Source organism: Anabrus simplex, chromosome 11 (genome assembly GCF_040414725.1).
Source record: "Anabrus simplex isolate iqAnaSimp1 chromosome 11, ASM4041472v1, whole genome shotgun sequence".
NCBI classification, from domain to species: Eukaryota; Metazoa; Arthropoda; class Insecta; order Orthoptera; family Tettigoniidae; genus Anabrus; species Anabrus simplex.
Window position 1 is genome coordinate 9,706,152 of NC_090275.1, and position 19,566 is coordinate 9,725,717.

Consider the following 19,566-nt stretch of genomic DNA (forward strand, 5'->3'; position numbering starts at 1 on the left):
TGGATAGATCAGGCGAAGAAGATCACTGGGCTACCACTTCAGGTCATATTAACGAAATGTGAAAACCGCTCGGGATGGAGACATCTTCTTGATTTATGAATTTCATTTTCCGTATTGACATTTACCAATCTTCATAAAAGGAAAGAAAAATTCCACCTAATCAATACATTTATTTTCTTGTAAACTATTACAATCTAGGACCGGTTTCGACCCTTCATAGGTCATCCTCAGCTATATCAGAATCACATTTGCATTTCTATCTTATACCTCTGAAAGACCTTCATGATGTATTGTTTCATAATTTTTCAGTGAAAACTTATCTAAAAACTTACAAATTTCTAAGCGTTGTGTTAAATTTAAAAATTAAAATTACAAAACTTTGTCTATTATATACATGCCCTTGGGCTGACAGAATGCATCCTTGGGTTGATTAAGCACATATCTTAAGTATTGCTTATTCTGTTGAATCGAAACCCTTTTATACTTATGTACAATCGTGAATAGACTATCAGTAAAATTTGATAAATAAAGCTTGCGTGATAATTATAATAAAATATCATGTTACATCTTTATACCTTATTGCTGGAGTGATATTATTTTAGGCAAAATATAAATGCGTGTTGACCTCTATAAAATATTTTTACATAAACACACTAATGTACTTTAAAGTCTAATCATTGTACTTTAAAGTCTAAAATACTTATTGCTTGGATCTTGCGTTGTTATGTGGTAAAATATTATAACAATTTGTCTTGTATAACATCAGATATTGATAATGTTTGAATATGCCGTGTATGGTTGGCTTTTAAACCTAATGATTAAATGTCAGTTCCTTCTTGCATAAAATTACAAGTTTCATATTATGTTGATTATGTATTGTATAAAACATAAATGTCTATTAAATTGAATGCTTATCATTTACTACAGAAGTTTTAAAAAACATTTGAATGTCTAGTAATATAGTCAGTGTGTTTAGTGACACTGAAACGTGTTGGCCTTGATTCTTGCGTTATATTTCCATAATTTGCCTTTTCTTATATATGTCGAATGTTGAACTTTATAGGTTCCATTTGTATAACTGTGAAATGGATCAATATAAGCTTGATACGTGTTAAATTATGGAATATATGTATGATTCAGTTCTGGCCTAACTTCTGGGGTTTTCTCCCATCAAATGCCGTAAGACTGTGGTGGTTCCTTTCCCTTTTTTTTTTTTTTTTAAGGCTGGTAAAGTCTGTAAGCCAAAATGAATGAAGTGAGTTAGATTTCAATAGAAGTGTAATATTGTGTGAATTTGTAAAGCCTGAATTAATTTACTTACTGCTGGATGTTTGAAATGCAAGTTTCTTGGCCGTTTGACGAGTGATGTACCTCGTACTGATGGTTCTAGTGTTGTCTGTTGTGAGAGGGGCGGAGGGATAAGCAGGGGAGGTTGTTACGTCTGTTGACTATTTTGACGTAGTCGTTTTTTAAGATAGGAACGATTTTATTGAACAAAATATTAGTTTTTTTCGGATAACTCATTTATGTTATAATTAGGATTTGCATACTGATCTAGTGTTATGAAACACATATGCAACATATGCATGAATATAAGCACAATTTTACGGACATAAATAACGATTTAAAAATATTAAATGTAGAACCTAAAGGTCCTTTGCTTAATATAAGTGAAGAATTATATATAACACTAGATCAGTATGCAAATCCTAATTATAACATAAATGAGTTATCCGAAAAAACTAATATTTTGTTCAATAAAATCGTTCCTATCTTAAAAAACGACTACGTCAAAATAGTCAACAGACGACGTCATACACAAGCTACGGCGCAGACAGCGAACCTCAGTGACTCCGCCCATACACACGTAACAACCTCCCCTGCTTATCCCTCCGCCCCTCTCACAACAGACAACACTAGAACCATCAGTACGAGGTACATCACTCGTCAAACGGCCAAGAAACTTGCATTTCAAACATCCAGCAGTAAGTAAATTAATTCAGGCTTTACAAATTCACACAATATTACACTTCTATTGAAATCTAACTCACTTCATTCATTTTGGCTTACAGACTTTACCAGCCTTAAAAAAAAAAAAAAAGGGAAAGGAACCACCACAGTCTTACGGCATTTGATGGGAGAAAACTCCAGAAGTTAGGCCAGAACTGAATCATACATATATTCCATAATTTAACACGTATCAAGCTTATATTGATCCATTTCACAGTTATACAAATGGAACCTATAAAGTTCAACATTCGACATATATAAGAAAAGGCAAATTATGGAAATATAACGCAAGAATCAAGGCCAACACGTTTCAGTGTCACTAAACACACTGACTATATTACTAGACATTCAAGTGTTTTTTAAAACTTCTGTAGTAAATGATAAGCATTCAATTTAATAGACATTTATGTTTTATACAATGCATAATCAACATAATATGAAACTTGTAATTTTATGCAAGAAGGAACTGACATTTAATCATTAGGTTTAAAAGCCAACCATACACGGCATATTCAAACATTATCAATATCTGATGTTATACAAGACAAATTGTTATAATATTTTACCACATAACAACGCAAGATCCAAGCAATAAGTATTTTAGACTTTAAAGTACAATGATTAGACTTTAAAGTACATTAGTGTGTTTATGTAAAAATATTTTATAGAGGTCAACACGCATTTATATTTTGCCTAAAATAATATCACTCCAGCAATAAGGTATAAAGATGTAACATGATATTTTATTATAATTATCACGCAAGCTTTATTTATCAAATTTTACTGATAGTCTATTCACGATTGTACATAAGTATAAAAGGGTTTCGATTCAACAGAATAAGCAATACTTAAGATATGTGCTTAATCAACCCAAGGATGCATTCTGTCAGCCCAAGGGCATGTATATAATAGACAAAGTTTTGTAATTTTAATTTTTAAATTTAACACAACGCTTAGAAATTTGTAAGTTTTTAGATAAGTTTTCACTGAAAAATTATGAAACAATACATCATGAAGGTCTTTCAGAGGTATAAGATAGAAATGCAAATGTGATTCTGATATAGCTGAGGATGACCTATGAAGGGTCGAAACCGGTCCTAGATTGTAATAGTTTACAAGAAAATAAATGTATTGATTAGGTGGCCTTTTATGAAGATGGAGACATCTTGTCAAGGTTGCAACACGGAAATGACGGAGTTATGAGGTCACGATGCTCAGTAAAGAGCACAACGACAAATGATGATGACACCTAATTTAGGGGTACCTGAGCATGAACAAAGTAATACGATAATCAAAAAAGTGTGGACGGTTAAAATTTTTGCTAGTTAGATTTTTCTGCTAGTTGCTTTACGTCGCATGGACACAGATAGGTCTTAAGGCGATTATGTGACAGGAAAGGGCTAGGAGTGGGAAGGAAGCGGCCGTGGCCTTAAGGTACAGCCCCAGCATTTGCCTGGTGTGAAAATGGGAAACCACGGAAAACCATTTTCAGGGCTGCCGACAGTGGGGTTCGAACCTACTATCTCCCGAATAATGGATACTGGCCGCACTTAAGCGACCGCAGCTATCGAGCTTGGTACGATTAAAATTAAACAATAACATATAAGTTAGGTACGCAGGTGGAACCGAAATAAAAGTGTATGGAATCTGAACATTAACTGCTGATAGGAAATTACCTCAGTTGATAGCCCGTCTGGTGGCCTAAAACAACATTACGATAAATATTACAGCCAGCAATTTAGGCTACATTCCTAGTTTATAAAAAAACTAAGCATATATTAGAAAATTGCGATATATTGCAACAGTGTGTCCAATTTCGTAGTGTGACGGTTAGTGTTATTAGATGCCATTCTCAGGGCCCGGGTTCAATTCCCGGTATTTGCAAAATTTAGGAATGGCAGGAGGGCTGGTATGTGGTTGAAGTGTTACATACAGCTCACCTCCATTGGGGGTCTGCTTGAAAAAGGAGCTGCGCCACCTTGGGATGAGGAGTTTATTATTACAATCAAGTGATATACACTTTATATCATACTACTACTACTACTACTACTACTACTCAATCAATATTCTAAAGGCTATGGCTGTTTGTGTCAGTTCCATGTAACTGACACAACCTAACCTCTTCTTGGTGTCGTCCAAATACTTCATCCTAGATCTTCCTCTCCCTTTCTTTCCCATCACTTTCCCTTCAAGTATGTTAGTGATGAAAGTATTGTGTCTGATGACATGTCCAATAAATTTTATTTTCCTGTTTTCTATTCCCTTTAAGAATCTTCTCTCTTCTTTAACTTCCCTTAAGACTTCCAGGTTGGTTTTTCTTTCCGTCCAGCTCGTTCTCGTCATTTTCCGCCATATCCACATTTCAGCAGCTTCAAGTCAATTCCTTTCTAATTTACCCAGAGTCCAACTCTCACTTCCATACTGAAGTGTACTCCATACATATGATTTTGCAAAGGATTTTCTGACATCTATATTCATGTGTGTGCTGGTTAAAATGTTTTTCTTGCTCATAAATGCCTGTTTTGCCAATGCTATTCTTTTCTTTACTTCCAGGAAACATCTATTATCCTCTGTCATCATACTACCAAGATAACAATTGTTTCACCTGATCAATTCTGACGTCATCAATTTTTATATTGGTTTTAATTTCCTCTATATTTTTCCGTACTACCATTACTTTCGTTTTCCGTTTGTTTACTTTTAATTTCCATAGTTTAAGAGTGCCTGAGGGGACTTTCAGCATTCTATTCCTTTCTTTTTCTGAGTCTGCAATTAATACAATGTCATCTGCAAATCTGATACAATGTATCCTTTCACCATATACTACTACTACTACTACTACTAATAATAATAATAATTTAATAAGTTATGCAAATTATACATTACTATTATCAAGAAAACAGTGTCTAAGTGTTCAAGAATCTGAGAGGTCATTGATTTACATGAATTTACAAAATTATTAAAATGGTTACAGTAGTCCGCCTCTGTGGTGTAGTGGTTAGTGTGATTAGCTACCACCCAAGGAGGCTTGGGTTCGATTCCCGGCCCTCCCACGGAATTTGAAAAGTGGTACAAGGGCTGGAACAGGGTCCACTCAGCTTTGGGAGGTCAACTGAGTAGAGTGGGGTTCGATTCCCACCTCCACCATCCTGGAAGTGGTTTTCCCTGGTTTCCCATTTCTCCTCCAGGCAAATGCTGGGATGGTACCTAACTTAAGGCCATGGCCGCTTCCTTCCCTCTTCCTTGTCTATCCCTTCCAATCTTCCCATCCCCCACAAGGACCCTGTTGAGCATAGCAGGTGAGGCGGCCTGGGCAAGGTACTTAATCCTCCTCCCTGTTGTATCCCCTGACCTAACTTCTCATGCTCCAAGACAGTCCTGAGGCAGTAGAGGTGAGATCCCTCGCTGAGTCCGAGGGAAAAACCAATCCTGGACGGTAAACCGATTAAGAAAGAAAGATTACCATCCCAATAAATTGACAAACACAATTTTATATCCAAGCGTTGAAGGCAGCCCTCTTTCGTTCAGGGACTCTTGACACGAAAAAGATTTTTGGGGTTAGGAAAGTCGAAGGATGTAAGGATGGCATTCCATTTCAGCAGCTTCCTTCCATCCGCTCTGTTTACTTCGAATTGACATTTCTCAAAATGAAGCTGCACGGAAAGATTATAATCAAGATATGGTTAGAAAAAAATACCTCGATAGACAAGCTTTTTACAAAAGCAAATAGAATAAAACTTAGTGATTATTACATAATTTTTCTGTAGCAAAATGTATGCTAACTTCACACAGCTGTGAATGTTTTGTTGGCTGCCATTTATGACATTGGCAATTCTGCACCCATTTTCCCCTCCTATTCTTATCTTTCGGTAATTTAAATAATCTAGTCCCTTTGGATGAATGACTTTTACAATCTGGAGCAAGACAAAAAACCCATTGTAACTTAAATCTCATTGCAATGGATAACGTGCAGACAATAGCAAGTAGAGAGTCTTGGTCCCAAAATGGCCACTGCCGCAAACAGAGTTGGGTTGTTCATGAACTAACTAGTTCATTTGAACGACTCTTTTATTTGAACTGGTATGAGTTCATTAAAATATTTTGAATGGGTCATTCACGTGAGCATACAACATGTTAGAGGACGAAGACCTAAGCAAGCACCATCTACTGTAAAATGTACGTACTAGCTCGCGCCTCGTTCATTTGAACGACTTTGTTCATTGAACGAAGTGCCATGAGAGCTGTTTCCATGCAGACAGCACAAATTAACTACCTCGTTCATTTGAATGACAAAATAAGCTTGCACATAAATGGCCAATGGCGCGCAGAGTTAAAGAACACATGACAGCACATCTCCTCTCAGACTTCTCAACTGGCGGCGGCGCTGTGCATTGAGTACTTGTTTTCTGTTCGTGCTAGGAGCTCCAAAAGACGACAATCAAATTCCAATTTCGCAGAATATCGTACTTGCCTGCTAGCTATAACTGAGCTCGTGTTTGTTCGAGTCTGGTCTTATGCAAGATACGGTCCACAATACCGAATCAATCAATCAATACTGATCTGTATTTAAGGCAGTTGCCCAGGTGGCAGATTCCCTATCTCTTGTTTTCCTAGCCTTTTCTTAAAGGATTTCAAAGAAATTGAAAATTTACTGAACATCTCCCTTGGTAAGTTATTCCAATCCCTAACTTCCCTACCTATAAATGAATATTTGCCCCAATTTGTCCTCTTGATTTCCAACTTTACCTTCATAATGTGATATTTCCTACTTTTAAAGATGCCACTCAAACTTATTTATCTACTAATCTCATTCCATGCCATCCCTCCGGTGACAGCTTGGAACATACCACTTCTTGCAAGTAATCAGCTTCATTTTTTGTATCAAATTCTAATCACAGAGACTTACAATAATTGAAAATGTTCCACCTTTTTGATACTTTTTATTTGCTTTTTAGCAAATTAATTAATTATAAACAGTACATGTTTCGTTCTTATTTGAGAACATCTTCAGCTGTTGTTTAGCTTAGGTGAATTGCTGAGTTTTTGAGTACATTATTTTCAGGTACCTTGTTCCTCTTAAAAACTATTTGAATATAAATTGAATTAAAATGAAATTCAAACAATGGGTTGGTGAAATGAGACGGGATGAATACATAGTTAGCCTACTTAAAAAACTAGATCTATTCATTTGAATAGTAGTTGTAAAAAGTTTCAAACTCTGTTACACTAAAAAATATCTGTTTGCATTCCAGTTAAAAGGTTTTTTTAAATGTGTGACTACTTGACACTGTTCTAAATATTGTTGAATATTCACTTCTTTCACTCCTTCCAGGTTGGCTGTTATTTATTTTGAGCTTACTTAATGTATCTTAACTCATTGCGGACCGTGGACAGCGTAAGACGTTCAAGCTTGCTCCTATGCTGCGGGCCGTGGACGGCGTAAGACGTTTAATGTTTCGCGCGAAGCAATGCTGTTTATATTCGTCATCTATGCATTCTTACACCTTAGTCAGCGTTACTGGTTGTAGCAGGAAGTTGGTTGACCTTGTTGAGATAACCCTCGTGTTGAGTGGGCTCATGTTTATCTCAGCAGTTTTAGCTGGAAAATCTCATAACTTCCTCGCGCGTCAATTCGGTACTTGAGATTCCAATGCAGTGCGTGTCGTCCTTACCGAGTGTAGTATAATGGCTTATAATACAAAGTTTCTTACGGAAGATTAAATAGATATTGTTCACAATGATTATTCTGGTGATGAAATAGACTCAGATAGTGAAAGTGAGAGAGGTGAGGAAATTGCGTTTCCCGAATCCGATAGGCCTATAGAGAAAAGTGAAGTGCCTTATACATATCATTCTAGTTATTGTCCACCCGTTCCACCATTTACAGAGACTTCAGGTATAAATGTTCAAATAGAAAATAAGCAGGATATTTTGAGTTACGTGAGTATTTTCATGAATGACGAATTTTATCAGTATGTGTGAGCAGACCAATCTATACGCGAGTCAAGTGATAAGTGCGGCGCCCCGGCCTTTCACAAAGAATTCGATCATGCAATCGTGGAAACCGATTAGTCCAAAATCCTGATATAAAAATGTACTGGACCGAAGACCCTGCTATTCATACTACGATATTTTCTAAAACAATGTTCCGAATACGCTTCCTTCATATTCATTTCTTCACTTCGGTGACAGTAATCGTTATGCCGAAAATATAGATAGGCTGTATAAAATTAGACGTATTTTGAAACCTGTCACACCATATATCACACCTTAAATATTTACTACAGGTAAGCACAAAGTATCATTTTTCTAACACTTATAGTTTAGGAGTAAATGTAAATTGTATTAAGTGATGCACGTCAAGAGGGCCGGGCATGAAAATGGCTGGTCCAGGCATTCAAGTGCCACGCTCAGAAGCAGGTACTGAACGTGTTAAATTGAATTTAATGCGGAACTTTGAAGCTGATTGCCCTTCACTAATTGAGAAGGGAGCTTCGTCTCAATTTCTTACTGTTGTTAAACTCCAATTCTACCGTGACACTGGAGGAGCTACATTTGAAGCTGCTTCAACAGTACAACAGTAAGAAATTGAGACGAAGGTTTTCATATTTGTTCCCTCGTGTTTTTTTCACACCGTCTAATACTTTCCTCTCATCTTTAGAAATTGTAGACATCATTTTCACTGTATATTCAGTAGAATGTTTTCTCACTTAACCCATTCCCACGGACTATCTTTGACTCACTGCCTGGCAATACCTAGAGTAATAATTTTGTTTCTCAGGTACAGTCGTGAAGTACCTTCACTAAATAATTTATTCTGTAAAAACCACTCCATTTCAAACTTTGCAACAAGGGAAAATACACAATACTTATTGAAAAATGGTACAGTGAGATCACCTAATTACACGCAGGAACCCCCCAGTTTGCAATGATGCATCAAGAAGCATCCAACATGGTGCAAGTTAACGTTAAATTGTTTGTTCTTAAAGTCAGTCTGAATTGCTCGACCTGATGGGGCTCTTATTTTCTCGGTAATGCAGAGAACGCAGGACTTCACCCTGAATTCCCCAATTTATTTCATTTTCAGGATCCGTTGGATGAAGATATTTAGATAGCAAATAGCAAAAATTGGACATACAAATTATACACTATTATGCACTGAATGGGATTGGAAGTTAAATTGACATTAATTGAAATATTATGTAATTCTGTAGCGACCCATAGTCGGAAACAGAATTAACGGGAGGATTAAAAGTGATAATTACTTTTTGTCCAAGTAGGCCTTATATTTTAAGAGGAGATGGTAATGAATGAGCATTTCCTATCCAGTGCAATTTACCATATTTCTCTCAGGTTCATCTTCTGTTCCAAAGGTTTCAAACACCATTTTTATTATACCTACAACTTCAAACTCATTAGCACTGCATTCATCAACATATTAATCTAATTTATAACAAATATCCTCTTCAATCAACTGGTTAAGTACAGCCATGTTGCTGCAATGTGTCAGCTGTCTGTTCTATGTAAGAAAACGTACAAAAAACACCATTTTAGTATTACGTGCATGCCAGTTGTATCTAGGAAGCTTAGGGAATTCACTAGTTCAAAGAAATTATATATTTAGCAGACAGATGGCAGAGGAAGTCGGTTTGAAACTCGAGTACGCTCTACTACACAACCCGCAGGAAAGAGTCAAAACGTTATTTTTCCTTATCCCCTGCAGAAAAGTCTTAAGGAGGTTTTACTGTATATTTTTTCTTGTCTCGAGATCTAAACACGCTCATGCCTTTTCACTGGGCGACTGAAATGCTATTTTGCTACCGATCTCCTCATTCCCATATATGAAATCATAAAAACAAAAATACCTTTACAGCCCAGCAGATGTTTCTTGCGAGCGATGACGAAGGCAAAGCCAGGCACACCCTGAAGACACTTGTTGGCAGAGCTGACCAGGTAATCGACGGAGCACAGTTCTAGGTCGATGGGTACGGCTCCAAAGCTACTCATGGCATCCACAAAGAACGCAGCTCCGGGTTGCAAGGCTCGGACTAGCTGCCCCACTTTGTCCACGGGATTGATGACTCCGGAGCTAGTCTCGCAGTGGACTACAGACACTGTGGTGTACGTGTCAGGGTGATCCTCTAGCCAGTCTGCCACCTGTCAATGTTACAAACAATATTTTAATCCAAATTACAATGTTAATGACAGTTCCAAGAAACTGAATATTCTATTTGACCTGCTCATCCATATTTTCAGAAACACAAAATCAAATAGTCAAGGTCTGATTTTTCGTTCTATTTACAGTACTTAGGCATTCCCAAATCCCTCAGTCCGCCTTTATTCCCCCCCCCCTTCTTTCCGCTTCACTTCCTTCCTCTCTCCTCTCTTCCTCCCAGCACCTCCTTCTCAAGGCTTCGTTAAAACCTCACCCACTCCACTCCTCAATCACGCTTCATTTCCAGCTTCGCTCAACTTGTTGCAACACAAGGTGATTCCCATACGATATATGTTTTTAAAGTATATTCTTCCCCCTAACATAACTCTTTCTATCTTAGCTGTTATTTATTCAAGTCAAATGTACAGTGCGCACTGAACTGCGAAATCCAACCACCTTTAATTACTATCATGTATTTAGACCTCCATGCACAACAATCATCATCTTTCAAGATTCTTAAAACAGAAGAGACTTTCTAACATCATGCATCGCATTCATGTATACTGAATATATGAATATCTTGAGAGGACAGCACGTGACTTTGGCGCAGTTGAACTTTGAATAGAAAGCAGCATATGTAATGAGCCAGCCTTTATTGAACTTCTACGCATCATCCAGCAATTTAAGGATCTCTATCGAAAACAACTTTTTAATGTAGTGCAGGGCATCTCATGAATCTTACCTTAATTTCTTACATGGTATGTATATTTCATTTTTTATGTCAGACACTGTGGTGTACGTGTCAGGGTGATCCTCTAGCCAGTCACATGTTACAAACAATATTTTAATCCAAATTACAATCTTAAATTGCTTGAACTTTCAACAGAATTTTATTTTGTGTAACCAGTCTTAACTTCAATTCTATGAGTTGTGCATACAGTTTTTAAGACCTTTCTGACTATACATTGTTTATTTTCTTCGATGTATTTGTGCTGATTTGCTTTAAGGCTGATGATGTCCTACAGTTAGGTTGAAACTAGTCCCTGAATGTAAATGTAATGTAAAACATTGTACAGGTGGACCTTAATAATAAAATATTTAAATACTGTTCTAAGATTGGAAGAGTCGAGAAGTTTAAGTACCTTGGTGAAGTAATACAAGAGGATGAGCTAGAACAAGATGCGACCAATATCCGCATCCGGAAATTAGAGCGAGCGTTCCAGTTGACAAAAAACAGAGTTTCGGAGTCAATTTAAGACATGACAGCACTGTTGTCAGACCAGAAGGTTATACGCTTCAGAGATCCCGTCATGAATCGAAGAGGACAAATCAATGAGCTACTTAAAAGATAACTCAGGCTACTACGGAAAATTTTAGGCAACCGATGGATTGACGGGCAGGTTCGACTGAGATCCAATAAAGAATTGTACAGCAGATGGAACCAATAACAACAACAATTAGAAACAGAAGACTGCTGTTTTATGCGCACATGATTAATGACTGGATCATAAAGAAAACCTGGAATTTTCTAAAACCAAAAATCAAAGAGTGTGAGAAAGATCTGAGAGAGGTGGGCATTACGGAGGATGAAGTCAATAACAGGGTTAGTTTCAGAAGGATGGTGAAAAGCTCTGAGGGTTTTATGGTGGAGACAGAACCCAGAAGACGGAGAGGCCCTTTACCAGAGGAGGAGAAGAAAGCGGTGATCGATGGGTTCAAGAGACACAGACAAACAAGACATAGACACTGAAAATGAGATTGGTTGTTAACACGCAGTCCATAGAGGCTCAATTCAGAAAGGCGAAGGGAAAAAAAAAATTCTTAGCTTCACTCCTCTCGAGTATCAATTTATCTGCAGAAAGTACAACATGTTACAGTTACCATGTAATGAGAATAAAAATGTCTAGTATTCATAATTGCATTCAGCTTAATGTAGCATTACATTAATATTCGATATGGAGAAATGGCCCATTTGGGTCGCACATTGAGTTTTTATCCGGGTAAAAAAAAAAAAGAAGAATAGATTTGTTTCATAGAGAATTAATTTAAACCATTTGTATTACATCTAATTGGTGCCTACACACGATTTGTACAGGTAAATCCGATATATTTAGAATTAAAAAATGAAAGATGATCTGATGCGGAGCTAAACTCTGATAGAGCTTGTTAGTCACGCGCGGGAAAAACGTTCAGGCGTTGATGGTCATCACAGGAATAACACCTCACTTGCACAAGGGAAGTATAGTCTAGACGAATACCAGACAGGACAACTCCAAATGAATGAAGAGGAAGGTCCACCGGTGAAGAGATAAATACTGTCCCGTACAAAATAAAATTGATCCAGACGAAATCTCCATGCACGACTAATAAAGGGTTACCAACCGAGTGGAGTAGTCACCTATGTTAATGTGCTATAGCTATGGAGCCAATCTATGCATGTAGGAGGTGAGTGGGTTTGAACCCCTGAAAATGGTTTTCTGTGGTTTCCCATTTTCAACTCCATTCATCAGCTCCTTAACTGATGTTGGAGTTGGGAAGGAAATCCGGCCAAAAAAAACAGGCCGTAAATTCATCTCACATCATCCTCGACCTCGTATCAACAAACGGGACATATACAGCAATACCTCGATAATTCAAAATCTCGCCTAATTCGAAGAAGATCTCATTCCCGTAAACATAAGGTACAGTTTTGCATGTTAATTAGATTGTTTAATTTGAAATACAGATAATTCGTCATCTGAATAACAATGCCAATCCCATCACCGAAATTCAGTCTTTGATTCAAAACTGCCTTTACATTTTAAAAAAATGGTATTTTACAGAGTAATTTAAATTCATAATTTATCCGCGTCATGATAGAACACGTCTTCTGGAATGTGCTCGGGTAGCTTTCCGTACTTTCACTCACTTCGGTGTGTAGACAGTGCGCTTTATATTTGCTAAGTTTGAGTAAATTCATAATTCTTTCTTTTTATTCAGTGCTTTAAGGAACGTCACGATATAACGTAGCAGGCAGCGTGCGGAGAAGCAGAATCAGCGAACAATGGCTCACACTCACCGAATAATACTATCAATGCCAATGAAGCTGCATTGTTCTTTTTAATGCCGAGCCCAAAAGGACTTGTGGCTTTAAAGGAGACGAGTACCAGCTGCGAAATCACTGTACAGTGCTGCAATGCACTTCCTCCCCTCATCATAGGAACGTTCGATAAGCCACGATGTGTTAAGGGTGTTGGGCACTTTCCGTGCAAGTACAAGGCATCTAAAAAATGCAAACAGTACACTAATCAAAAAAATAAAGCATTCGCACAGGGGAGCCAGCATAATTTCTCCTCGTCTTTAAACCGTGTGTTTTTTCCTTTCATTGCGTGAGGTTATGTTTGCCAGTGATTTATCCTACTGCATTATTTGAATACTGTAAATGCAGCTTGTTGGATACATTTTGGAAATAGTTTTTACCCAAGGCATTTGAAAGGTTTAAACTGTGAATAAAGGTTAAGTGCATGCAGTAATGGGTCTTAGAATATTTTGTGACGCTGCAAGAACATTTTAAACAAGCCTCGGACCTATTTGTTCTACATTTCTGATATTTCATGTGCGGATGTGTTTCATTTGAATTATAATTATAGTACTTAATTTTTTAAGAAAAAACCACAGTGCAAAAGTCCCGAAGGACCATGGCCTACCGAGTGACCACTGCTCATACCGAAGGCCTGCAGATTATTAGGTGTCATGTTGTCAGCACGGCGAATCATCTTGGCCATTTTTCTCGGCTTTCTAGACCGGGGTTGCCATCTCACCGTCAGATAGCCCCTCAATTGTAATCATGCAGGCCAAGTAGGCCTCAAATCAGACCTCAGATTCAGGTAAAAATCCCTGATCTGGCCAGGAATCAAGCCCGGGGGTGTTTAAGTTAAGAATGTACCTAAATGTAAACCAAATTTTGCTGGAATATCTTCAGCTGTTTCTGAGTTACAGTGGAACAAACTCACACATGAATATCACTCCCAATTACATTTTCATTGTACGAATATACTCCTCCACAATGAGAAGTCATGAGCTGTACCTCAAAGTTAACTACTTGCATGCCAACTTACAGTAAACTCCTGAACATTTAATACCCACAGACAATTCTTGTCTTCTGAGCTGACCTGAGAATGTCAAAATCCCAGGCAAACATAGCAACACTCACTTCTTCAAGATCAATCACAGAATCCTCGGGGAAAGGAAGGACATCATGTGGAATCTGACTGACTTCACAGATTTTCTTCATTCTATTGCCGTAGGAACCATTGGACAGTATTAGGACCTGCACAGCAGGAGAATGAACAGGTATTTATTATTATGTATATGTCAAGTACAGGAAGACATACAGTATGTGAACACAGATACACTTAGAGTAACTTTCATGGAAGCTATAGTTAAAATCAGAAGACATTAAAACTTTGCTTACGGGGCTTTATGCTAACAAAATCTTCACCTTTTGATTTTTATGTTTATTTTGATAGACCACATCTTCCTTCCTTAATCATGCGAAAATTCCCAGTAGTTCTAAACATAACCATGCTTTGAGGTTACTTTTATAAAATAAATATTTTAATTTCAGTGAAGAGATTCATGCTTGTGACAGAATAATGATTACAACGCTGTCCTCCACATTGCAATAATGATTGTTATTGAGTCATGTCATATTTACTTTCTTGGTCAATGAATTAATAACATAACTAGATAATTTACTTAAAATTTTGCACAATTCTTCAGAGGTATCTATTCATGGGGATGATCCAAAATGGTCACATTTAATTTAAAAAAGAAAGGGATTATTTATTTAGAATATGGTGATATAATACGAGGGCAAGTCAATAAGTAACTGCAATTTTGCTCCAATTGTTGTTAGCTTTGCTCTATGGTGTTGTGTGCTCGCCAGCCACTAGATGGCACCGTTGTTTACATCTGTGGTAGTTTTTAGCGTTATCAGATTGGTACAGCTTGCGCTGTTGTGCTGTAAAGATGGCCGTGTCACTCTCTGTTTGCACCAAGGAAGAACAGTGTTCCTTAATCCGTTTTTTGTGGTCTGAGGCTGTACCAGAAGTGGAAATTCACAGAAGACTTTCAGCACAATGCGGGGACAATGTTTCTCCACAGCAGATGCTTCCATTCCATGCTCTGACGTTTTCTCTCTGGTTTGAAACGGCGAACCCATGTTTCATCTCCAGTTATGATCCATTTCAGAAACGTTTCACCCTTTAGCTGGACGGTCCAGTAGGTGCAGACAGATTCTCACACGATTGTGCTTCTGCTCTTCATTGAGTTGTTTTGGAACCCATCTCAAACAGACTTTGTGAAAGTTAAGCCTGTTATGCATGATTTTATTTGCAGAACCATTGCTAATGTGCATATGGTTTGCCACGTCATCAACAGTCACTCGTCTGTTATTCAGGATCATATCATGCACTTGTTCAATATTGACATCAGTTACGGCTGCAAACGGACACCCAGATCTTCCCTCATCCTTCACGCTAATGCAAACTGTTCAATCCACTGGTAAACACGTTGCTGTGGCAAAACATTCTCCCCGTATTGTGCTGAAAGTTTTCTATGAACTCCCGCTCCTGGTACACCCTCAGACCACAAGAAACGGATTACGGAACGCTGTTCTTCCTTGGAGCAAACAGAGTGTGGCACGGCAACAGTGCAGGCTGTACTGATCTGATAATGGTGAAACCTACCCTATCTAGCGGCTGGTGAGTACACAACGCCATAGAACCAACCTAAAGACAATTAGAGCAAAATTGCAAGTACTTACTGACTTGCCTACGTAAGTACATAAACAAGAAACGTGAATCTAAGGGGTTACAGGCAACAACAAATTACCACCAAAAATGTCTATACTGTAGTTTCAAAAATGTTAGTTTTTCTAGAACTGTTGTTCTCATGGTGGTTTCTGTTCTGCTGCCAAGATGAGTGAAAACATTACTCCTCTTTGCTTTACTTTCAGGGATATTGTGATTTTTGAAAAATATGGGAACAATATTTTGAAGAGGTCATTAATAACAAACTAGTTTCATAATTTGATAATTTATTATAAGGTACTGTAGTATTTCTAGTTTTCAATATAAATATTTAACAGATCTCTACAAATAAAAAAAAGACTTTTTTTTCAACATTTTCCTTCCTAAAATTAGGGAGCAGGGATTATATGGTAATAGTGTTGATTATTATCAGTGTCTCTTAACATTAATCAAAGGAAACTGCAAAGTACACAGAAACTGTAAACGAATCCATATTTACCCATGTTACATGCTCCATGAAGTCACATGTCCCATATCATGCATACATCTTCAAACTGTAAGTAAAAAACCAGAAGTTAAACATCACTGTTCAAACAAATGACAAGTGCAAACAGTAGCAGGACCTGCAGACTCACGTGCCGCCCATCATCATTAGCTAGTTCATTGAAAAAGAAATGTCCCCAACAGAATGTTGTCCGGCACGGTAGAACAAGTGGTGTATACAATTTCTAATTAGTAGATGACATTCAGAAGCTTGGGATCAATCTCGAACTTTTCCACACTGTTCATAAGTCATTAGGGCATGACGCTGCTGATGGGGCAATTTGTCTGTCAGATGGAGACATTAAGCTTTGAGCTGATCCCTCCGTGTTTGACAGCAGTAGGCTGTGTACTGACACCAGGTTTCCCCCTCTTCCTACCTCATAATCATTTTCATCGATCCCAGGCACCCAGGCTGCCCACGGGCAGAAAGACGTGCACCAAGCCTCTACGGAGCCCACACGACATCCACCAACTGCACAACCCTGCAACCATGTCATGCAGCTTTCCTTTTGGTCCACACACACATGCTGGCTAATTATGGAAAGCCATTGATCCAACACGTTATCAGTGGTTAGCAGAGTGTCTCTTGACTTTGTGTCCAACCACTAGCCCGCATTCTTTAGGATAATGTATTGTATGGTACACAGGAACAAAATCTATCTGTGTTGATTTCTAGGAGTGACATTATACTGTATGATATTTCAGCCAATGGCAGTGGTACTGACCACAAAAGGTATTGACAATGATGCATGGTTAACAAGATCAGTTTGTAAAAAGAAATATTCTTCTAGGGGCACACTAGTGGGTTCTTAACATTTATCAGGAACGCATCTCTCCTCTACAAGTATTACAAGGTAAGATCAGCGGTCCCTACCTTATGTGATAAAGTTATTAATGCTCCTGAAGTTCTGCCCAGTGCAGTAAAAAAAGACATTCCTACAAACACATACATGATAATGTTTTTCCACTTCTCTCTGCCCGTTCCATTCCTCCCTTTTTCCACACTGTCTTGTCATTGTATTCTACTCATGTTTCTATCCATGTATGATTTGATTTGTCACTTTGCATTTTTAAATTTTATTTTTTACATTTTGGTTTACGTCACACCGGCACAGATAGGTGTTATGGTGAAGACAGGACAGGAAAGGGCTAGGAGTAGGAAGGAAGAGACCATGGCCTTAATTAAGGTACAGCCCTAGCAACTGCCTGGTGTAAACATGGGAAACCACAGAAAACCATCTTCAGGGTTGCCGACAGTGGGGTTCAAACCCACTATCTTCCGGATGCAACCTCACAGCCGTGCGGCCCTAACCGCACGGCCAACTCAGACAAACCTCTCACAACGCAACCCATCATAACAAGGTGGTCTAAAGTCAATCGTTGAAATGATTGCATGCTAATAGATTTTCCCTAATAATTTCAAGAAAATATCTCTCAAAGTGATGAAACTTTTGCTACTGCATTACACACACATTACGACAATCTGTATATCTCAGTCTGTTTGAAACATGTTCCAGGTTTGTATACATATGATTTAAAAATTTATTATTATTATTATTATTATTATTATTATTATTTTGAATTTAGGAATTACACTTTTTGAACAGACTGGACATTTTTTGTCAAAACATTTATGCATTTTCATGTCAACACAACAATCCTCAGTGTATTAGTTTTATATAGTTGATATATAAAACTTTGTAGATTTTTTTCATATCTTCCATATATTTTGTAATTTATTTAGACAAGTAAAAGATTTAACATTGCAAGTTCTAGGGTTAAGAAACAGCTTTCCTGTCACATGCTATTTTTCCCAAATTGCATGCAAAATATCAAGAGATATATCCCTAATAAAATTCTATAGTAGTTGTTATTTGAGTCATAAATCCATACACTGGTTTGATGTAGCTCTCCATGCCAACCTATCCTGTGCTAACCTTTTCATTTCTCGTAACTGCTACATCCTACATCTGCTCATATTCATACCTTGGTCTACCCCTACCGTTCTTAACACCTACACTTTCTTCAAAAACCAACTGCACAAGTCCTGGGTGTCTTAAGATGTGTCCTATCATTATGTCTTATCTTCTCATCAAATTTAGTCCAAAACGCCTGAAAAGCCTTACATCTGATATGTATTTGACAAATTTAGTCAAGTCGATCTCTCACCAAATCGATTCAGTATCCCTTCACTTCTGATTCGATCTATCCATCTCACTTTCAGCATTCTTATGTCACACCACATTTCAAAAGCTTCTATTCTCTTTCTTTCTGAGCTAGTTATTGTCCATGTTGCACTTCCATACAATGCCACGCTCCACACGAAAGTCTTCAAAAACATCTTTCTAATTCCAATATAAATGTTTGAAGTGAGCAAAATTCTTTTCTTAAGAAAGGCCTTCTTTGCTTGCGCTAGTCTGCATTTTATGTCCTCCTTACTTCTGCCAATGTTAGTTATTTTACTACCCAAGTAACAATATTCATCTACTTCCTTTAAGACTTCATTTCCTAATCTAATATTTCCTGCATCACCTGACTTCATACGATTGCACTCCATTACTTTTGTTTTAGACTTTTTTATTTTCATCTTTTACTCCTTACCCAAGACACTGTCCATACCATTCAGCGATTTCTCCAGATTTTCTGCAGTCTCACATAAAATATCATCAGCAAATCTTAGGGTTCTGATTTCCTCTCCTTGGATTGTGATTGCTTTCCCAAATTCCTCTTTGATTTTCTTTACTGCCTGTTCTATATAAATACTGAAAAGGAGGGGAGGGACAAACTGCAACCTTGCCTCACTCCTTTCTGGATTGCTGTTCTTTGTCAAAACCCTCAATTCTTATCACTGCAGATTGATTTTTGTATAGATTGTAGATAATTCTTTGTTCTCGGTATCCGATCCCGATCACCCTCAGAATCTCAAATAGCGTCGTCCAATCAACATTAACAAATGCCTTTCAAGATGTATGAACGCCATGTATGTGGGCTTGTCCTTCTTAATTTGACCCCCTAAGGTCAGACGTAAAGTCAGGATTGCTTCACGTGTTCCTACATTTCTTTTGA

At 37.7% G+C, this 19,566-nt stretch overlaps 1 protein-coding gene across 1 annotated transcript in view; it reads right to left on the bottom strand.

Annotated features, from left to right (window-relative positions):
- Nucleotides 1-19,566, bottom strand: part of LOC136883489 (2-aminoethylphosphonate--pyruvate transaminase) — a 62,495-nt gene that overhangs the window by 24,805 nt on the left and 18,124 nt on the right. The window contains exons 4-5 of the mRNA XM_067155834.2: nt 14,358-14,474; nt 9,876-10,167 (exon numbers count right to left, since the gene is read on the bottom strand). Coding sequence (XP_067011935.2) covers nt 9,876-10,167; nt 14,358-14,474 — 409 coding nt within the window. The remainder of the gene's footprint in view (nt 1-9,875; nt 10,168-14,357; nt 14,475-19,566) is intronic.